The sequence below is a fragment of the Natrix helvetica genome (assembly GCF_964273705.1).
Source record: "Natrix helvetica genome assembly, chromosome: 1".
Lineage (NCBI taxonomy): Eukaryota > Metazoa > Chordata > Lepidosauria > Squamata > Natricidae > Natrix > Natrix helvetica.
This window is the reverse complement of record NC_138548.1, coordinates 28082166-28096851: the sequence shown is the minus strand read 5'-3', so window position 1 is coordinate 28096851 and position 14686 is coordinate 28082166. Positions and strand designations below refer to the sequence as shown.

General features: G+C 40.3%; 1 protein-coding gene across 1 annotated transcript in view; it reads left to right on the top strand.

Moving 5' to 3' along the window:
* LOC309385586 (uncharacterized protein) overlaps nt 1-14686 on the top strand; it is a gene marked incomplete at its 5' end in the record, with an annotated part of 43134 nt that overhangs the window by 5884 nt on the left and 22564 nt on the right. Inside the window, one exon of the mRNA XM_081940149.1 lies at nt 8319-8497. Coding sequence (XP_081796275.1) covers nt 8319-8497 — 179 coding nt within the window. The remainder of the gene's footprint in view (nt 1-8318; nt 8498-14686) is intronic.

Genomic DNA, 14686 nt, shown 5'->3' with positions numbered 1-14686 from the left:
TTGTGGCGACCAAAACTGGATGCAGTATTCCAAGTGTGGCCTTACCAAGGCATTATAAAGTGGTATTAACATTTCATGTGATCTTGATTCTATCCCTCTGTTGATGCAGCCTAGAACTGTGTTGGCTTTTTTGGCAACTGCTGCACACCGCTGGCTCATATTTAAATGGTTGTCCACTAGGACTCCAAGATCCCTTTTACAGTTACTACTGTTGAGCAAGGTACCACATATACTGTACCTGTGCATTTTGTTTTTCTTGCCTAAATGTAGAACCTTACTTTTTTCACCATTGAATTTCATTTTGTTAGATAGCTCCCAATGTGCACGTCTGTCAAGATTCTTCTGTATCTTAAACCTATCTTCTGAGTGGTGAAGCCTTAGGCAATGGCTTAGGAGAAATTCTAAGAAATTGTTCTCAAACAGCACTAAATGCAGAACTATCCTTGCCAGAGAGATGCCCTTTTCAGAGGAGCCAAAAATACATTTTTAACTGCAATTCTCCCTGATAAAATTCAGAATTTCAAGTGCCACAAGGAACTGACAGAATAGCAGTTCGGATCTGAGGTCAAAACAATCAGAATTATCTGACACTGCAAAGAAAAATTGGAGTGGAGCCATTTAAAAAACAGTTCAAGATCCATAGGAACAATTCAGCTCAACTAAGACCTAAAATAGATCTGCATAGGAAATGGAAGATGGGCCTAATCACAGTGGAGAGGTAGCCCCAAGTAGTTAATGCCCTCAGAAGGAAAGAAATGCTAAAGTGTAAATGGAATTTGGGCTCACAAAGAACACTAAAAGCATGAAAAGAAAGGTGGTGACTACAGGCAAAGAATAGAATAGGATAGGATAGAATAGAATAGAATAGAATAGTTGGAAGGGACCTTGGAGGTCTTCTAGTCCAACCCCCTGCTCAGGCAGGAAACCCTATACCATTTCAGACAAATGTTGTCCAATCTCTTCTTAAGAGATTGGAAATCCATGCAGCCTTCTTGTCCTGGCACAAGCTATTACCTATTTCCCATGGATGCAACTTCATACCATTGTCCACCTGCTGCTAAGAAAGCCTGAGGAATGTCTTTGGATGCTCTGGAATAAAAGCATCAATTAGAACAAATTGATGCAAGAAGGTATTTTAACAGCTTGTGATAATAAATGCTTTATTTACCCAGTGTCAAAAGCAGGTGTGCGTTCATCCTACTTGGGAGGTGTTCCATCAGCAAGGATTACCATGGTTGAGACCTTTTCCTTCAGCACCATCCTTCCCTATTGTAGATATTGCCAAAGGCAAACCTCCACACATGGGCAGATTTGAATATTTCTATGTTCTCCTGACAATGGGGACCTCGACTCATCACACGCAACCCTTTTCTGATCCCACTTCTGACCGTTTTGGATGAGCTACTCTTTGTTTAGACTTCAGCATCCAAAGTTATGGAAAAGAAGGTCTGCACTAAAAGAGAGAGAGAGAAATAGGGGTTTAGGATGGCAATATCCATCATCATCAGTTCTGGCCACCATTGTATATTCTACAACAAATCAAAACCATGTGAAACTATCTGCTAAAATCAATCCAAAGGAAGTCCTTAACTGTAGTGCCTACCTTTGATTTCAGCCCCAAAGTACAACATCTTGCAGGCTACATTTATATAGATTTTTTTTCTTTTGTATTGGCCATCTTGTTTGCTGTCAAGAAGGCTAAATGTTTCTTCTGTAAATTCTGCAATTCCACGCCCCCTACTAAATCAACATATTATAGATTCTTTGTTTTTTATTTATTTATTTTGTCAAGCATATATAGAATAGAATAACAGAGTTGGAAGGGACCTTGGAGATCTTCTAGTCCAACCCCCTGCCTAGAAAGGAAACCCTATACCATTTCAGACAAATGGCTATCCAACATCTGCTTAAAAACTTCCCGTATTGAATCATTCACAACTTCTGGAGGTAAGTTGTTCCACTGATTAATTGTTCTAACTGTCAGGAAATTTCTCCTTAGTTCTAGGTTGCTTCTCTCCTTGATTAGTTTCCACCCATTGCTTTTTGTCCTACCCTCAGGTGCTTTGGAGAATAGTTTGACTCCCTCTTCTTTGTGGTAGCCCCTGAGATATTGGAACACTGCTATCATGTCTCCCCTAGTCCTGTTATATAAGATAACAGATAAAAGTGTAAACATGATTTTGAATACATGAAAAGGATACGAATAAAAAGGGACATTAGGACAGGGACAGTAGACAGGTTGGTGTGCTTATGCCCACCCCTTAGAGACCTCTTAGGAATAGGGTGAGATTCTGGCCCAGTGTGGTAATAGAGTTCAGGAACATAAAAGTATTGTACATGAAAATAAGACATATCAGTGCAGGAGGTGCACATACAATTGCTCAGGGTATAATTGCTGAGAATGTCTAAAGAGATTGCATACAAGCAACACCTCCATGCATATAGAAAAACTATCATTAGAGAAAGATCGTGCTGGTTTTCTACATACTGGGAGGTTTTGCTTTGGGGAACATTCTGTCATGCCAACTCTCATCTAGTTCCCCCTCTGGATTCTGTCACATTCTCCATCCTGGACATTGCAATCAGTTTCAAATTTCCTTGCATTCCACAGGGAACTTTTAATAATGTTGCATGTGCTAAAACAGAAATTATTGTAGAGTATGATGACTACAAAAAAGAAACATATCTGCAGACCACAGGGTGTGTGCGTTATCTTTTTTATCTGCTTTCTCCATATAGCAGCAAATTTATGGAAAGCAAGGCGGTAATTTTCTTTAGGCTATCTGTAAATCAAAAGCTATTTTGGGACGTTTTAACAGGGTAAAAATGTACATTGTTGTTTTTGTCAGTGTGATGAAAACCTGCTGAGAATTACACTCCTAGGGGACATTCCTTGCCCTTTTAAGGTGACAATAAAACCATGTAGTCAGTAGGGTTGATGAGGATGCAAGTAGGAGATTTTCTCCAAGGGAGTCATGTTTAGGAACGGCAAGTGATTGGAGTGTTGGAATGAGTTGTTCAGACCTTGTGGTTCACTTGACTGGCTGACAAGCTCAACTTACTGTAGAATGTCTGAGTTTTTAGAAAGATGAGAGTATCAGTGATGCAGGAAGTAAGGCAGTGAAGTAGTCATCCCTAAATGTAAACTCATCAGATATGTTAGAATTGCAAACTCAATTATGATGTTTTCATTAGAATTTCAAAATGTCACACTGTGCCCATCCACTCCATCCCCTGCAGTCACGTGATCACAATATGGGTGCTTGGCAACCTGTTCTCACTTACAACCGGTTGCCAAATGTTCCACAATCATGTGATCGCCATTTGCAGTCTTCTCTGCTGGCTTCCCCAAAAGGTCAATGGGGAAGCCAGCAGGAAGATTGCAAGCAGCTGCCCCTTGCTGAGAGGGCTCCTTCTTGTCTCTGGAGACTGGCTGAAAGAGTTGCCTGCTGAAGCTGAACTCCTTCAGTTGGGTAGTGAAGCTGCCTACCAGAGCAGTTTCCTTCTGTGCATGGAGGGAATCCCAACTCCTCTGGCGTGTTCAGATCCGAGTTCAATTCTCCCAACCCACTGCAACTCCATTCCCACAGCCTTCCAGAGCAATTCCTTTCCACACCTGGAAGAGAGCCATATTCCTCCAACAGGATTCAAAAACACAGCTCATTTCCCAAAGGTCTGAGATCTATTCCAGCTGTCCACTGGAACAGTTCCCTTCCACACATGGAGGGGAACTGACCTCCTGTTGTGGGATGCAGAAATGGAGCCGAGATCCTAAAGATCTGACTTCCGCTCCTGTAGCCTGCTGGAACAGTCCCCTCTCACACATGGAGGGGAGCTGAATTCAGCGGCCATCTCTTTCACTTCATCACTTACCAACCCAGGAGACTGCTTAATGACTGCAACCGGGAGTGCCAGGATTGTTGTAGCTGAGTGAAGCATTATGTGAGTGTCTCATCTAACGATAGTTTCGCTCAACGACTGAGATGCCAGTCCCAGTTCTGGTTGTAAGTATTCCCATGGAATGTGTTCTCCATTGTTCAGTAAAACAAGTGAACTGCAAATGGTGAAATAACTCGGGACTGATGAGTTTTACTATCTTGAATGAAAATTATTGATCACCTGCATTTGATCATTTCATATTTTTCTCGGGGGGGGGGGCAATGCTTCTCCCAAGGCCCTCCCTCCGACCTTTGCTGTGGTATAAATAATAAGGATTTGAAAGTACCATAATTCTAAAATAGGATATTAAACAAAATGCACAGAGATGTTGCAGAGAATTGCAGATGGGGTTTTGTTTTTGTTTTAAAAGCTAATAATGTAATTTTACTATTTACACTAGAGTCTCTTAGAGTCAGAGAAATGATGGATCTCATGGGAAACATTCAGGATAAAATTTGGCCTTTCCCAGTTTGCTACTTTCCAGATGTGTTGGGCTGAAACTCCCATCCTTATTAGCAAAGCTAATACTTCCAGACAGAGGATAGGAATTGTAGTCCAAAGATTTAAAGCAAGAGTTCATGGCTGGACACATTTCAGGGAGGAGTCTCTGAACTTGGATGAGAAACAACTCACAACTTAACATTATTATACTATATGTATCTTATTTTTAATGTGTTGATAACTGTTTTTGAGTATAACTGGTCGCCTTTGTGACATGTGTGTGTGTGTGTGTGTGTGTGTGTGGTATTTGTGCTGATAAATAAATAAAGGGAGACTAGTATGGATCCATTTCAAGCTATTTAGCTCTCATCAGCTAGCCATAGCCTTACTGGGATTTGAACCTGGGCTGTATTACATGTTAGGCAGTTATATTAGCCACTAAGCCACAGGCTCTCCTCCTTTATCAGCTGAGCCAGGGAAATAGGTATGTATTTGTGTTACAACAAATCCCAGTAAGGGTATGGCTAGCTGATGAGAGCTAAATAGCTTGAAATGGATCTATACTAGTCTCCCTTTATTTATTTACCAGCACAAATACAACACAAATATAAAAAGGCAACATTAAAAATAAAAATATGGGTTTCTGCCTGGATGGTTTTCTGTGATGAGCCGAAGGACAGAAAGAGGGAGTAGTGAGCTTCCTCCCATATTTGGGCATACCAGGGGTTGTAACACAAATACAATATATATATATATATATATATATATATATATATATATATATATATATATATATATATATGTGTGTGTGTGTGTGTGTGTGTGTGTGTGTGTGTGTGTGTGTGTGTGTGTGTGTGTGTGTGTGTGTATTCATGTATTCATGTATTCATTTATTGACTTAAATGCACCTTCCTAAAAAGTGGTGTCATCAGAATCTCAAGGGAATTTGTGGCACCAAAAGATTAAGAAACTGGTCTAGAAGGTCTGTTCTGCAAGTGGAATGCTAATATAATAATCTTTTTCTTTGTTTTCCCCACAAGGGGGAGCTTTTAAGACACAGAGACTTAACAGTTGATAGTTTTTCTATAACTGCAGAGCAGCCTTCGGCTTTCCAGCCCTTTCTGAGTCTCCCAGAATTATTGGAATTACAATTCCCAGAAAACCAAACCATACTGACAACAAATACAGCAGAAGTCCTTTATTCACTTGCACTTTCAGGATTGCTGGAATGCTTCTTCCCCCAATCGTCTAGAAAATGCCTTCTTTGCTCTTAAGCATCCCCAAGCTAGATACCAGGAAAAGCAATTAATTATATAAACTTCTAAATTTTGAATGAATATCTCCTGCCTACATAAATGTGTTTGTAAATAAAATGATAATCTTGATATATTTTAATTGATGTAGTACTTAAAAAACAGGGACACGGTAGCTCAGTGGCTAAGACGCTGAGCTTGTCGATCAGAAAGGTCGGCAGTTCAAATCCCTAGCGCCGCATAACGGAGTGAGTTCCCATTAGGTGTCCCAGCTTCTGCCAACCTAACCATTCGAAAGCATGTAAAAATGCAAGTAGAAAAATAGGAACCACCCTTGGTGGGAAGGTAACAGCGTTCTGTGCACTTTCAGCGTTGAGTCATGCTGGCCACATGACCACAGCAGGGATGTGCGGTCAGGGGAGGCAGGGGAGGCAGAGCCTCACTGCTCTCATCATGAAAATTTTAAAAAAGGGAAAAGGCGCTGAGCAGCCTTCTGCACACGTGGTCCGGGAATGGGACCACATGTGCAGGAGGCTCCTCTAGCCTCAACCTCCCTCCTGCACATGTGGTTCCATTCCCCGCCTTCCTGAGTCAACATGAAGGGGACCGCGGAGCATGAGCTGCGGTCCCGCGGAGCGCGCTCTGTGGTCCCCTTCATGTTGACTCAGGAGTCAGGAAGGAGGGGAATGGGACCACGTGTGCAGGAGGCTGAGGCAGCTTCAGCCTCCTGCACACATGGTCCCATTCCCCGCCTTCCTGAGTCAACATGAAGGGAACCACGGCTCGCGCTGATGATGTCACCAGCCTCACCAGCCATAAACCTCACCGCATGTCACTGGACCACAGAGATGTCTTCGGACAGTGCTAGCTCTTCGGCTTTAAAACAGAGATGAGCACCGCCCCCTAGGGTCGGGAATGACTAGCATATATGTGCAAGGGGAACCTTTACCTTTACCTTAGCAAGGTGCTAGGTGCAAAAAGAAATGAATTAACCTGTATAGTAAAATGCACAGCCTTGTTCTCATGGCCTCTTAGAAAAGTGCATCTAGTCAAGAATCCAGTTCTAACTGAACGAAGGTAACAGATTTTCTCACCTCCGCCTGTGTGTGTAACAAACAGCATTGCTTTCCTGAATGTTCAATGCAACCCTCTGTGCTGCTTTTGTTGCACCAGACGGGGGCTTCTCAAACTTGGCAACATTAAGATGCCTGGGAGTTCAAATCCACCCATCTTGAAGTTGCCAAGCTTGAGAGATATTGCAGTACACTGACATCCCCTGGAAATAGTTAGCATGAGTGGCTAAAGTTCATATCTTTGATAAATCAGCATAGTAATTGAGAACTGCAGATTACTTACAGGTACCCCTTGATTTATAATCATTTGTTTAGTGACCACTGAAAGTTAAAATGGCAATAAAAAGTACCGTATTTTTCACCCTATAAGACGCACTTTTTTACTCCCAAAAGAGGGTGAAAATCTGGGTGCGCCTTATAGGCCGAATGTAGCCACCTGGGCAGTGGTGGGTTTCTGCTGGTTGGTCAATGAACCCAGAAGCCCCGCCCCTGTCACTCACTCGTAAGTCCTTGGCGTTTTTTTGCATCGGGGCTTGCTGCAAGAGAGGGAGCAAAGACCTTTTCCGGATTGGTGGTGGTGGAGGTGCGGGCCCGTACTCACTAAAGGTAACTTATGGCCATTTTTTACACTTTTGGCCGTTGTAGCGTCTCCGTGGTCACGTGATCTAAAAGTCAGACCCTTGGCAACTGACATGTATTTATAACTGTCCCAGGGTCACGTGATCACCTTTTGCAACCTGGTGACAAAGCCAATGGGGAAGCCAGGTTCACTTAACCACCATGTTACTAACTTAAAACCCCAGTGGTTCACTTAAGCAACCGTGGCAAGAAAAGTTATGGAAAGGGGCAAACCTCTCTTAACAACTGCCTGGCTTAGGAATGGAAATTTTGGGCTCAACTGTGGTCATAAATCAAGGACTACCTGTACAAGATTTTGGCAATTTAAGCAAGCTGATAAGCAATGCAAAAATCGTGCCACATCATGATTCCTAATCCCCTGGTTTTATTGGGTGACAATAAATGAAACCTCAGAAGTTATTTATTTCATGTATTTTAACAGCCTGCCTTTCTATATGTCTCAAGGATAGTCTAAATATAGGTGGAAAACATGTCAGCCCTTTGAGGTAGACCAAATTAGGAAATTAGGATTCCACAAGAAATAACAGGACTTTACTGATATATACGCTATAACATCAAAATCTTGAAAGCCTGGTGATGTTTCCCTTCCCTCTATCTTATATACCAAAGAGAATCAAGGCAGGATAACTTTAACTTTCTTTCTAATACCTTCTTCCCTTCCTGGGCTTAAATTTATATTTTGCTAACAGGCTCTGAACATCTTATATTCATAATCATAAACTGTATCTTACAATTCATGATTTCTAACTTTGTTGTTTGTATGTACACTGAGAGCTTATTCACCGGAGACAAATTCCTTGTGTGTCCCATCACACTTGGTCAATAAAGAATATTCCGTTCTGTTCGTCTCTGAGGTCATTGCTGTGGTTCCCCACAAGATCCCCAGACTTTCCAATGGATTACTTTTCATTATGCAACATTTGCATCAACTATACATGTCTTACAGTGTCTTTCCGTCTCTTACCTCTTACAGATCCGAGCTTACATTGGAGCCTTTGCCCCCGATGCAAATGAGGCAGCAGATCTTACAGCTCTCCGTTTTTTCTCTGTCAATTCCATTGTGGATCCCTGGGTCTTCATCATTTTTCGGACGTCCATATTCCGCAGTTTGCTCCAGCGGTTTTCTAGGACGCTGAGTTGGAAGAAGGATCTGCATTCCCAAGATCAGCTCCTAGGAACTTGGCCAAGGAAAGAATCCAATGACATACCATAAATGGGCTAGAGCTGGAGATGACGCAATTAGACTTCTTCTTGTGGCACATCATGGTCTTCAAAGCCAAAGTGTTGCAAGTCAACGTTTATTAAGGTTGAAACGAGGGACCAAGATGACTCTATGGTACTGACTGTAGTTTCATTGGTAGACTCCTGTTCTGGTGCTTCTTCAAAAAACCCAAGATGCTGTTGTCATAGGACTCATTCACATTACAGTAACAATTTACTTGACTGGTGGGATCCATTTGCACAGAAGCATTCAGAAATGTATTTAAGTCCAAATATTCTACCAGAGCTACTGGGCACTTCAAGTTCCAATTACCTTTTCTACCAACATATTTTATTTGCATGCTGCAAATCTGTGGTTTAAATGATTAAAAGTTGAGAAGGAGAAGAGGAATTTTCTCTGTATGTGTGAACCCAGTTCCCCAAGCATGGGAGCTGATACTAAATGACCAACCAGGGAATCTCACAAAAGACAAGTACAGAATATGGAATAGAAGCTTTCAGGGATATGGACTAGAAAAAGCTGCTATGCACATTCTTTCTCTTTCCCATTGCTCTCTGTGGTGGGTTTGTGATAGGTGTACTGTGTGTCCACACACTTAGAGCAATTTGCACTTGTTTGTTGGCTCCTCTAAACAGAGATATTGTAAAGCTAGAGAAAGCCTTGAAAAGAAAGAATGATCCAAGTGTCATTGTAATGTTAAACAAATGTTTAAATTGAGGGTTCTTTAAAGCAAATGGTTGAAAAGCAAACATTTTGACTGCTATATTTCTGTTAAATAAAGTTTAAACATCCATTATCTCATTTTAGGGTCTTGGGGAATCCAATTATAGTTTACACTTTAAGCCTAGGAGGAAGCAGTTTCATTTTGTTTGTAGTTTATGAAACTAAACACAATGGATTGGCTGAATTTTGCAACGGTTACCTTTCCTAGAGAAATGTTCAAGATTAAAAATAATTTAACTATTATTAACTAATTTTCTAACTGTCCCCAAAATTTAAGAGGTTGGTAAATTTGCAAGATGCTTGTTTTTAAAAAAAATAAAAATAAAAACTATTTGAGGAGGAAAGATGAATTGGTTTTGAATGCAAGTACAGACAGTCAGAGCCATGGTTTTCATAGTCGTAATATACACCTGTGAGAAATGGGCCACCAGAAATGCTGAACAAAGAAACATTGATGCCTTGGGATTATAATAGTAGACAGAATTTTTCAGAACTTTTGAGAATGCCTGAGAATGGCAGAAGAACAGATTGTTGAAGACTAATTGAAGCAACACCAGAATGCTAACTAGAACCACTAATAAGAAAGCTCAAATTTCAATATTTTGGACCTGTAATGAAAAGGCAAGAATAGCTAGAAAACACTCTGACACTTGGAAAAAGCTAAAGTAGAAAAGACATAGTTAGAAGCTATTAATAATGACAGAGGTGGGAGTTTATAAAGAACTGGTTATTGACAGACAATCTGGAAAAATGATGCCTAGATTGTTCACCAAGAGTTAAAAGCAATTGAATGAACAGCAGCATCCAGGCCATCAAATGTTCTGAAGCTTACTCAGAAGCTGGGCTGATTCAACAGCAGAAAAAATACACTAAATATTTTGGTACATGCATATGTCCCTTTAAATTTTGAGGCCTTTCTGATTGCCTCGCCTCAGAATGGATATATTAGAGGTGGCAGGAGCTAAAGGAAGGGCAGGCGACGTATAACATCTTCGTCTGAAGAACAATAACAGTGGCTGTGTCTTTCTAATAAGTGACTTTCTCTTATTAGAAAGTCACAAGAGTTTTGGACTGCAATTCTCAGCTTTTTAGATCTGGGATTGCAGTTGCTTTCCTGAGCTCTAAATGGGATTCCAGGAAAAGTTCCAATAGGTATATGGATTGGCAGAAATAACAGCTTCTCCCCTCTCCAGGCTGCTCAAGAATTATTCTTTGCTTTCAAATCCTAAATACTGCAAATCCTAGTTTCCATTGTTTTTTAAAAAATAATAAGGGAGCAACATTGTTCTCCCTGGAATTAGAGCTGATGGGCCTTAAATAGCAATCCCCACACATTTGGCCAATGGAGGTGGAGAAACTCTGGCACAGTGGCCAACCTTTGCTAGAGGTTGCTGTCGACCAGTTCTTCTCAGTGCAATTCCAAAAGTTCTATTTCTGTACACCGGGAGTGGAAAGTTAAGATGATCACTGTGGATCATATTCTTCTCCTTTCTTCCATTCCTCAACATATATGTCAACAAACCTAGATGGGAAGCAGCAATACAGTGCTTACAAAGATCAAGCATCTTTCCTTCTCCTCTAAATTGCCATCAGCAGTGCACCCAGAGTTAAAATTATAATAATATAAATGTACTGTATCAGTGGTGGGTTCCAGATCCCGGTGTAACCGGTACGGTGCAACGGGGCCCGGCATCCTCCACATAAACACACACAGCACGCGCATGCATCCTTACTTCCTGCGACGCTCCACGATGCCTCTGCAACGCTCCAGCTGCTTGGCGCAGCATTGCGCAGGCGCCATATACTCCGTGCGCATGCGCAGAAGCGCCAAAAAGCTCAAATACTGGTAAGGAGCGTGGGTGGGCGGATGGGCCCTCTGGACCACAGTACTGGAACGGTACCCGGTGCTCCCGGCATACCGGTCATAACCCACCACTGTACTGTATTAAAATGGTTCAAATCTGACAAATCTGATACTTTGCATGAAAGCCTGTAAGAATTTGGTCATGTTGCACCAACTCTTGTAAGATCTCAAGATGAAATCATCAAAATCTTGGCAATTTCTGCTGAATTCATAAAATGTGGGATGGTGTGAACCTAAACACCTGACCCCTTTGCAGTTTCTTCACCTTATTAATGATCTTCCATAGATTGCCCACTGTAGGAATGGTGTGTGAGGGTGGGCACAAAATAGAGAAAAATGAAGAAAAATAAAAGGTCAACAAGATTCCAGAATAATTCTCTTTCAGCCTGCCATTACTGTTGCAACACATGGATTTCAACTTGATACAAACAGAAAATCTATTATTTTTCACACAATTCATCTGTTAATCTGTTACTGTGATTTAAAAAAAAGGATTAAGACACATACAAAGCCTACATTGGTATGTAGGGATCTCTGGATTTCCTGGGCACATCTGTCTGGACAGTGTTGACTGAATGTTATATTAACTTTTAATGGCTTATTATATATTTTTTCTCCACTATCAGTACTGTTATCATTGCCTGATTGGCCCTGTGCAATAAAACAGTTATGGTCAGCCTTTGATATTTCTGAGACTCAGATATTATAGAGATTTTGGAGAAAAATGAACAAAGAATACAAAAAATGGAAGAAAAAGCTGAATCAAGAGAAAAGAAAGTGGGAGAGCTATATTATAAATTTACAGCAGTAGACAACAACCAGTAGAAAACAATTATTTCTCTAGAAATGGATCATGAAAGTTATTATCTAAAATTTCAAAATATGGAATACATACAGGTATATTCCAGAATTCTGCTAAATGTTTGTTTCTAGGAAATATATGCATTCACTTTTAATACTTTCAGTCATCTGAAAAGATAGATCTGTAATGGATACTTTATTACTTTGCATCAACGATTTAATAAGATGAGCCAATAATTTAGCTTCTTTAGTTGTTATATATATTAATATATATAACAAATATATATTACTCATTCAATTGACTATGGGGACAGAGTAAGATTGAAAGCAAAAGAAGGATGATTTTGCAGAATGTGACACCAACCAGAGAATTTTGCAAGTTTAGATATTTAATATTTAGCCTCTTGTAACACAAATACCTAAGAGCACTCCAGTTTTTTTTCTATATGTCTAATAATAAAGAATGCATCTTGCTGCTAACATATTGGAAGCAACCCAAATGCTTAAGCACGCAACATCTTCTAGGTCCGATCCAGCGGTTGCACATATCTGGACAACAACTAGCTGGCAGTCAAGAATTAGAAAACCTCTAACTAATAATCATCTGGCTGATTGACAGTTTCACAGAACAGAGGAAAAATATCTATTGACCAGGAGAACAATAAAAATGGGGGGAAATAAACGTAATACATGGAATTACAAGCATGTTGCTACTTGGAAAAGACTTTCCATATGGATGATATATAGGGCAGGGCTGAAATTTCAGCTGATAGAACCACAAATTCTGGTCCTTGGAATATTAGGATATTGCACATTAAAACTCTATGAATAGCAATGCAGCAGAGATCTGCTCCAGGAGTGCAATAAAGATGCTCTACAAGCCAGATACAGAGCAGCATGAATTCCTGTGCCTCTGAGAGAAACAGGGCAAAGCAGGTGTGTGCATATGGCCTAGTTTCACAGAGTTTGCTATGCCACTGTTTGTTACAGTTCTGTTGAACAAACCATGGCTACACTGGTCATTGGTCTATTTAAAAAAAATGTATGGGTTCCCAGATCTTGCCAATCCATGAGCACCTTTATTATAGTTCAATGCACTGAGCTAATTACATTAGGCAGTGGAAATGAACTGACTCTTGAGTAGCAGTGAATAGCTTTATCATACTAGTGCAAGAGTGGGAAGCCTGCAAGAGGGACTGGGGGCAAGAGGGGTCTTCATTTTCCTGTTTGCCTTTTCAAAAAATATGATTATATCATGCTAGAGGAAAAGTGTGTGTGTGTGTGATTACATTTAATTAAGAGGTGAAAAATATACACATCATTCCTGTGATTACTTTGTGATGTGATGATTGACTGAAAAGTGCTTTCAGTGTTATAAATTGCCAACATGTGGCAATAGTAATGCACTAGAAGTTTGTATGCGTTCTTTAGCATCTGTTCTTTCGGTTGATCTGAAGTTGTTATTGGAAAAGATTGGGTTGCCACGGTTTGTGCAACGGAAGCGTGCAGTCAGTCATCAGCGCACTTTAAGCAATTCACCATGATTGAAATTTTGATTGCCGAAAGAGTCCCTCCAATTGAAATTCAGCCCTGAATGCAGAATGTTTATCCTGATTGTTGTGATGATATGAAATGATACGTACTGCTGTACTTGTACGTGAATACAGAAAGAACAATCAATGAGTTTCATGTAAGAAAAGCTGATGAACTGATAAAAGGCAATCACTCAAAGTGAAACTACTGGTAACCTTGGCACTTCACAGAAATATGTAAAACACATTGTTGATGCTCATCAAAATCAAAAGGTTTGTGCAGGATGGGTTCCTTGCATGCTGTGACAGAGTTGAAACCTTAAAAATTTGAAATTTGTAAGCAGTTGTTATGCTGTTAGGCACAACGAACTAAGAACAACAAGATGGAATTGCTCAGAGTAGTTTTTTTATTGCTGTTCGCCAGGAATCCTGACAGACTCAATCACACTCTGAATAAGTATGACATAAATCCTGTGAAAATTTAAGGACGATCCCTTCTTGGCTTCTTTCCTCAAACTAAGGACTCAAGACTGATCTGCTTCCGCCACATAAACTATGAGAATAAAGAATTTCTTCACAGAAGAATTATGATAGCCAACAAAATGGGGACTCAACACAAAGTCTCAGTCCATGGACTATCACCAGAAAGCTTCACTTGTAGGGGAAAAATTCAGACAATGGAAGGAAAGCATAAGGTTACAGCTTTGAAGTGGGTGATGCAGATGGTTTTATTCACATAGGTGTTTTTTTTAAAAAAAAACTTGGAACTACTATCGACAAAGAACACTACATTGCAACACTCAAAACTAGGATTAAGTAAAGTTTGGAAGTATAGAAGGAATTTCTGCTGCTGTATACTAAACCTCACACTTCATAAGTCACTCAAGAGGCATTTACAAAGTGTTATCTCCATTACCCATCCACCAAACAGTCCAAACCTGGGAACCTTGTAATTTCTTCCTTTCCCCATTTTTTAAAACCATCTTTATGGGCATCTGCTTCACTCAAATGAAGAGATGGTGGAATGGACAGTGTGTGGACAACATCTGAGCTTGGCTGTTTTCTTGCAGATTTTCATTACCCAAGTAGGTAGCATCTTCAGTGCTAGAAGAAAATGGCACAAATGCTGAATATGTGGAGAGAGAAAAAAATCAAGTAATGAAAGGCTTGTTTCAAGAATTATTTCCCTGTTTCGTTTA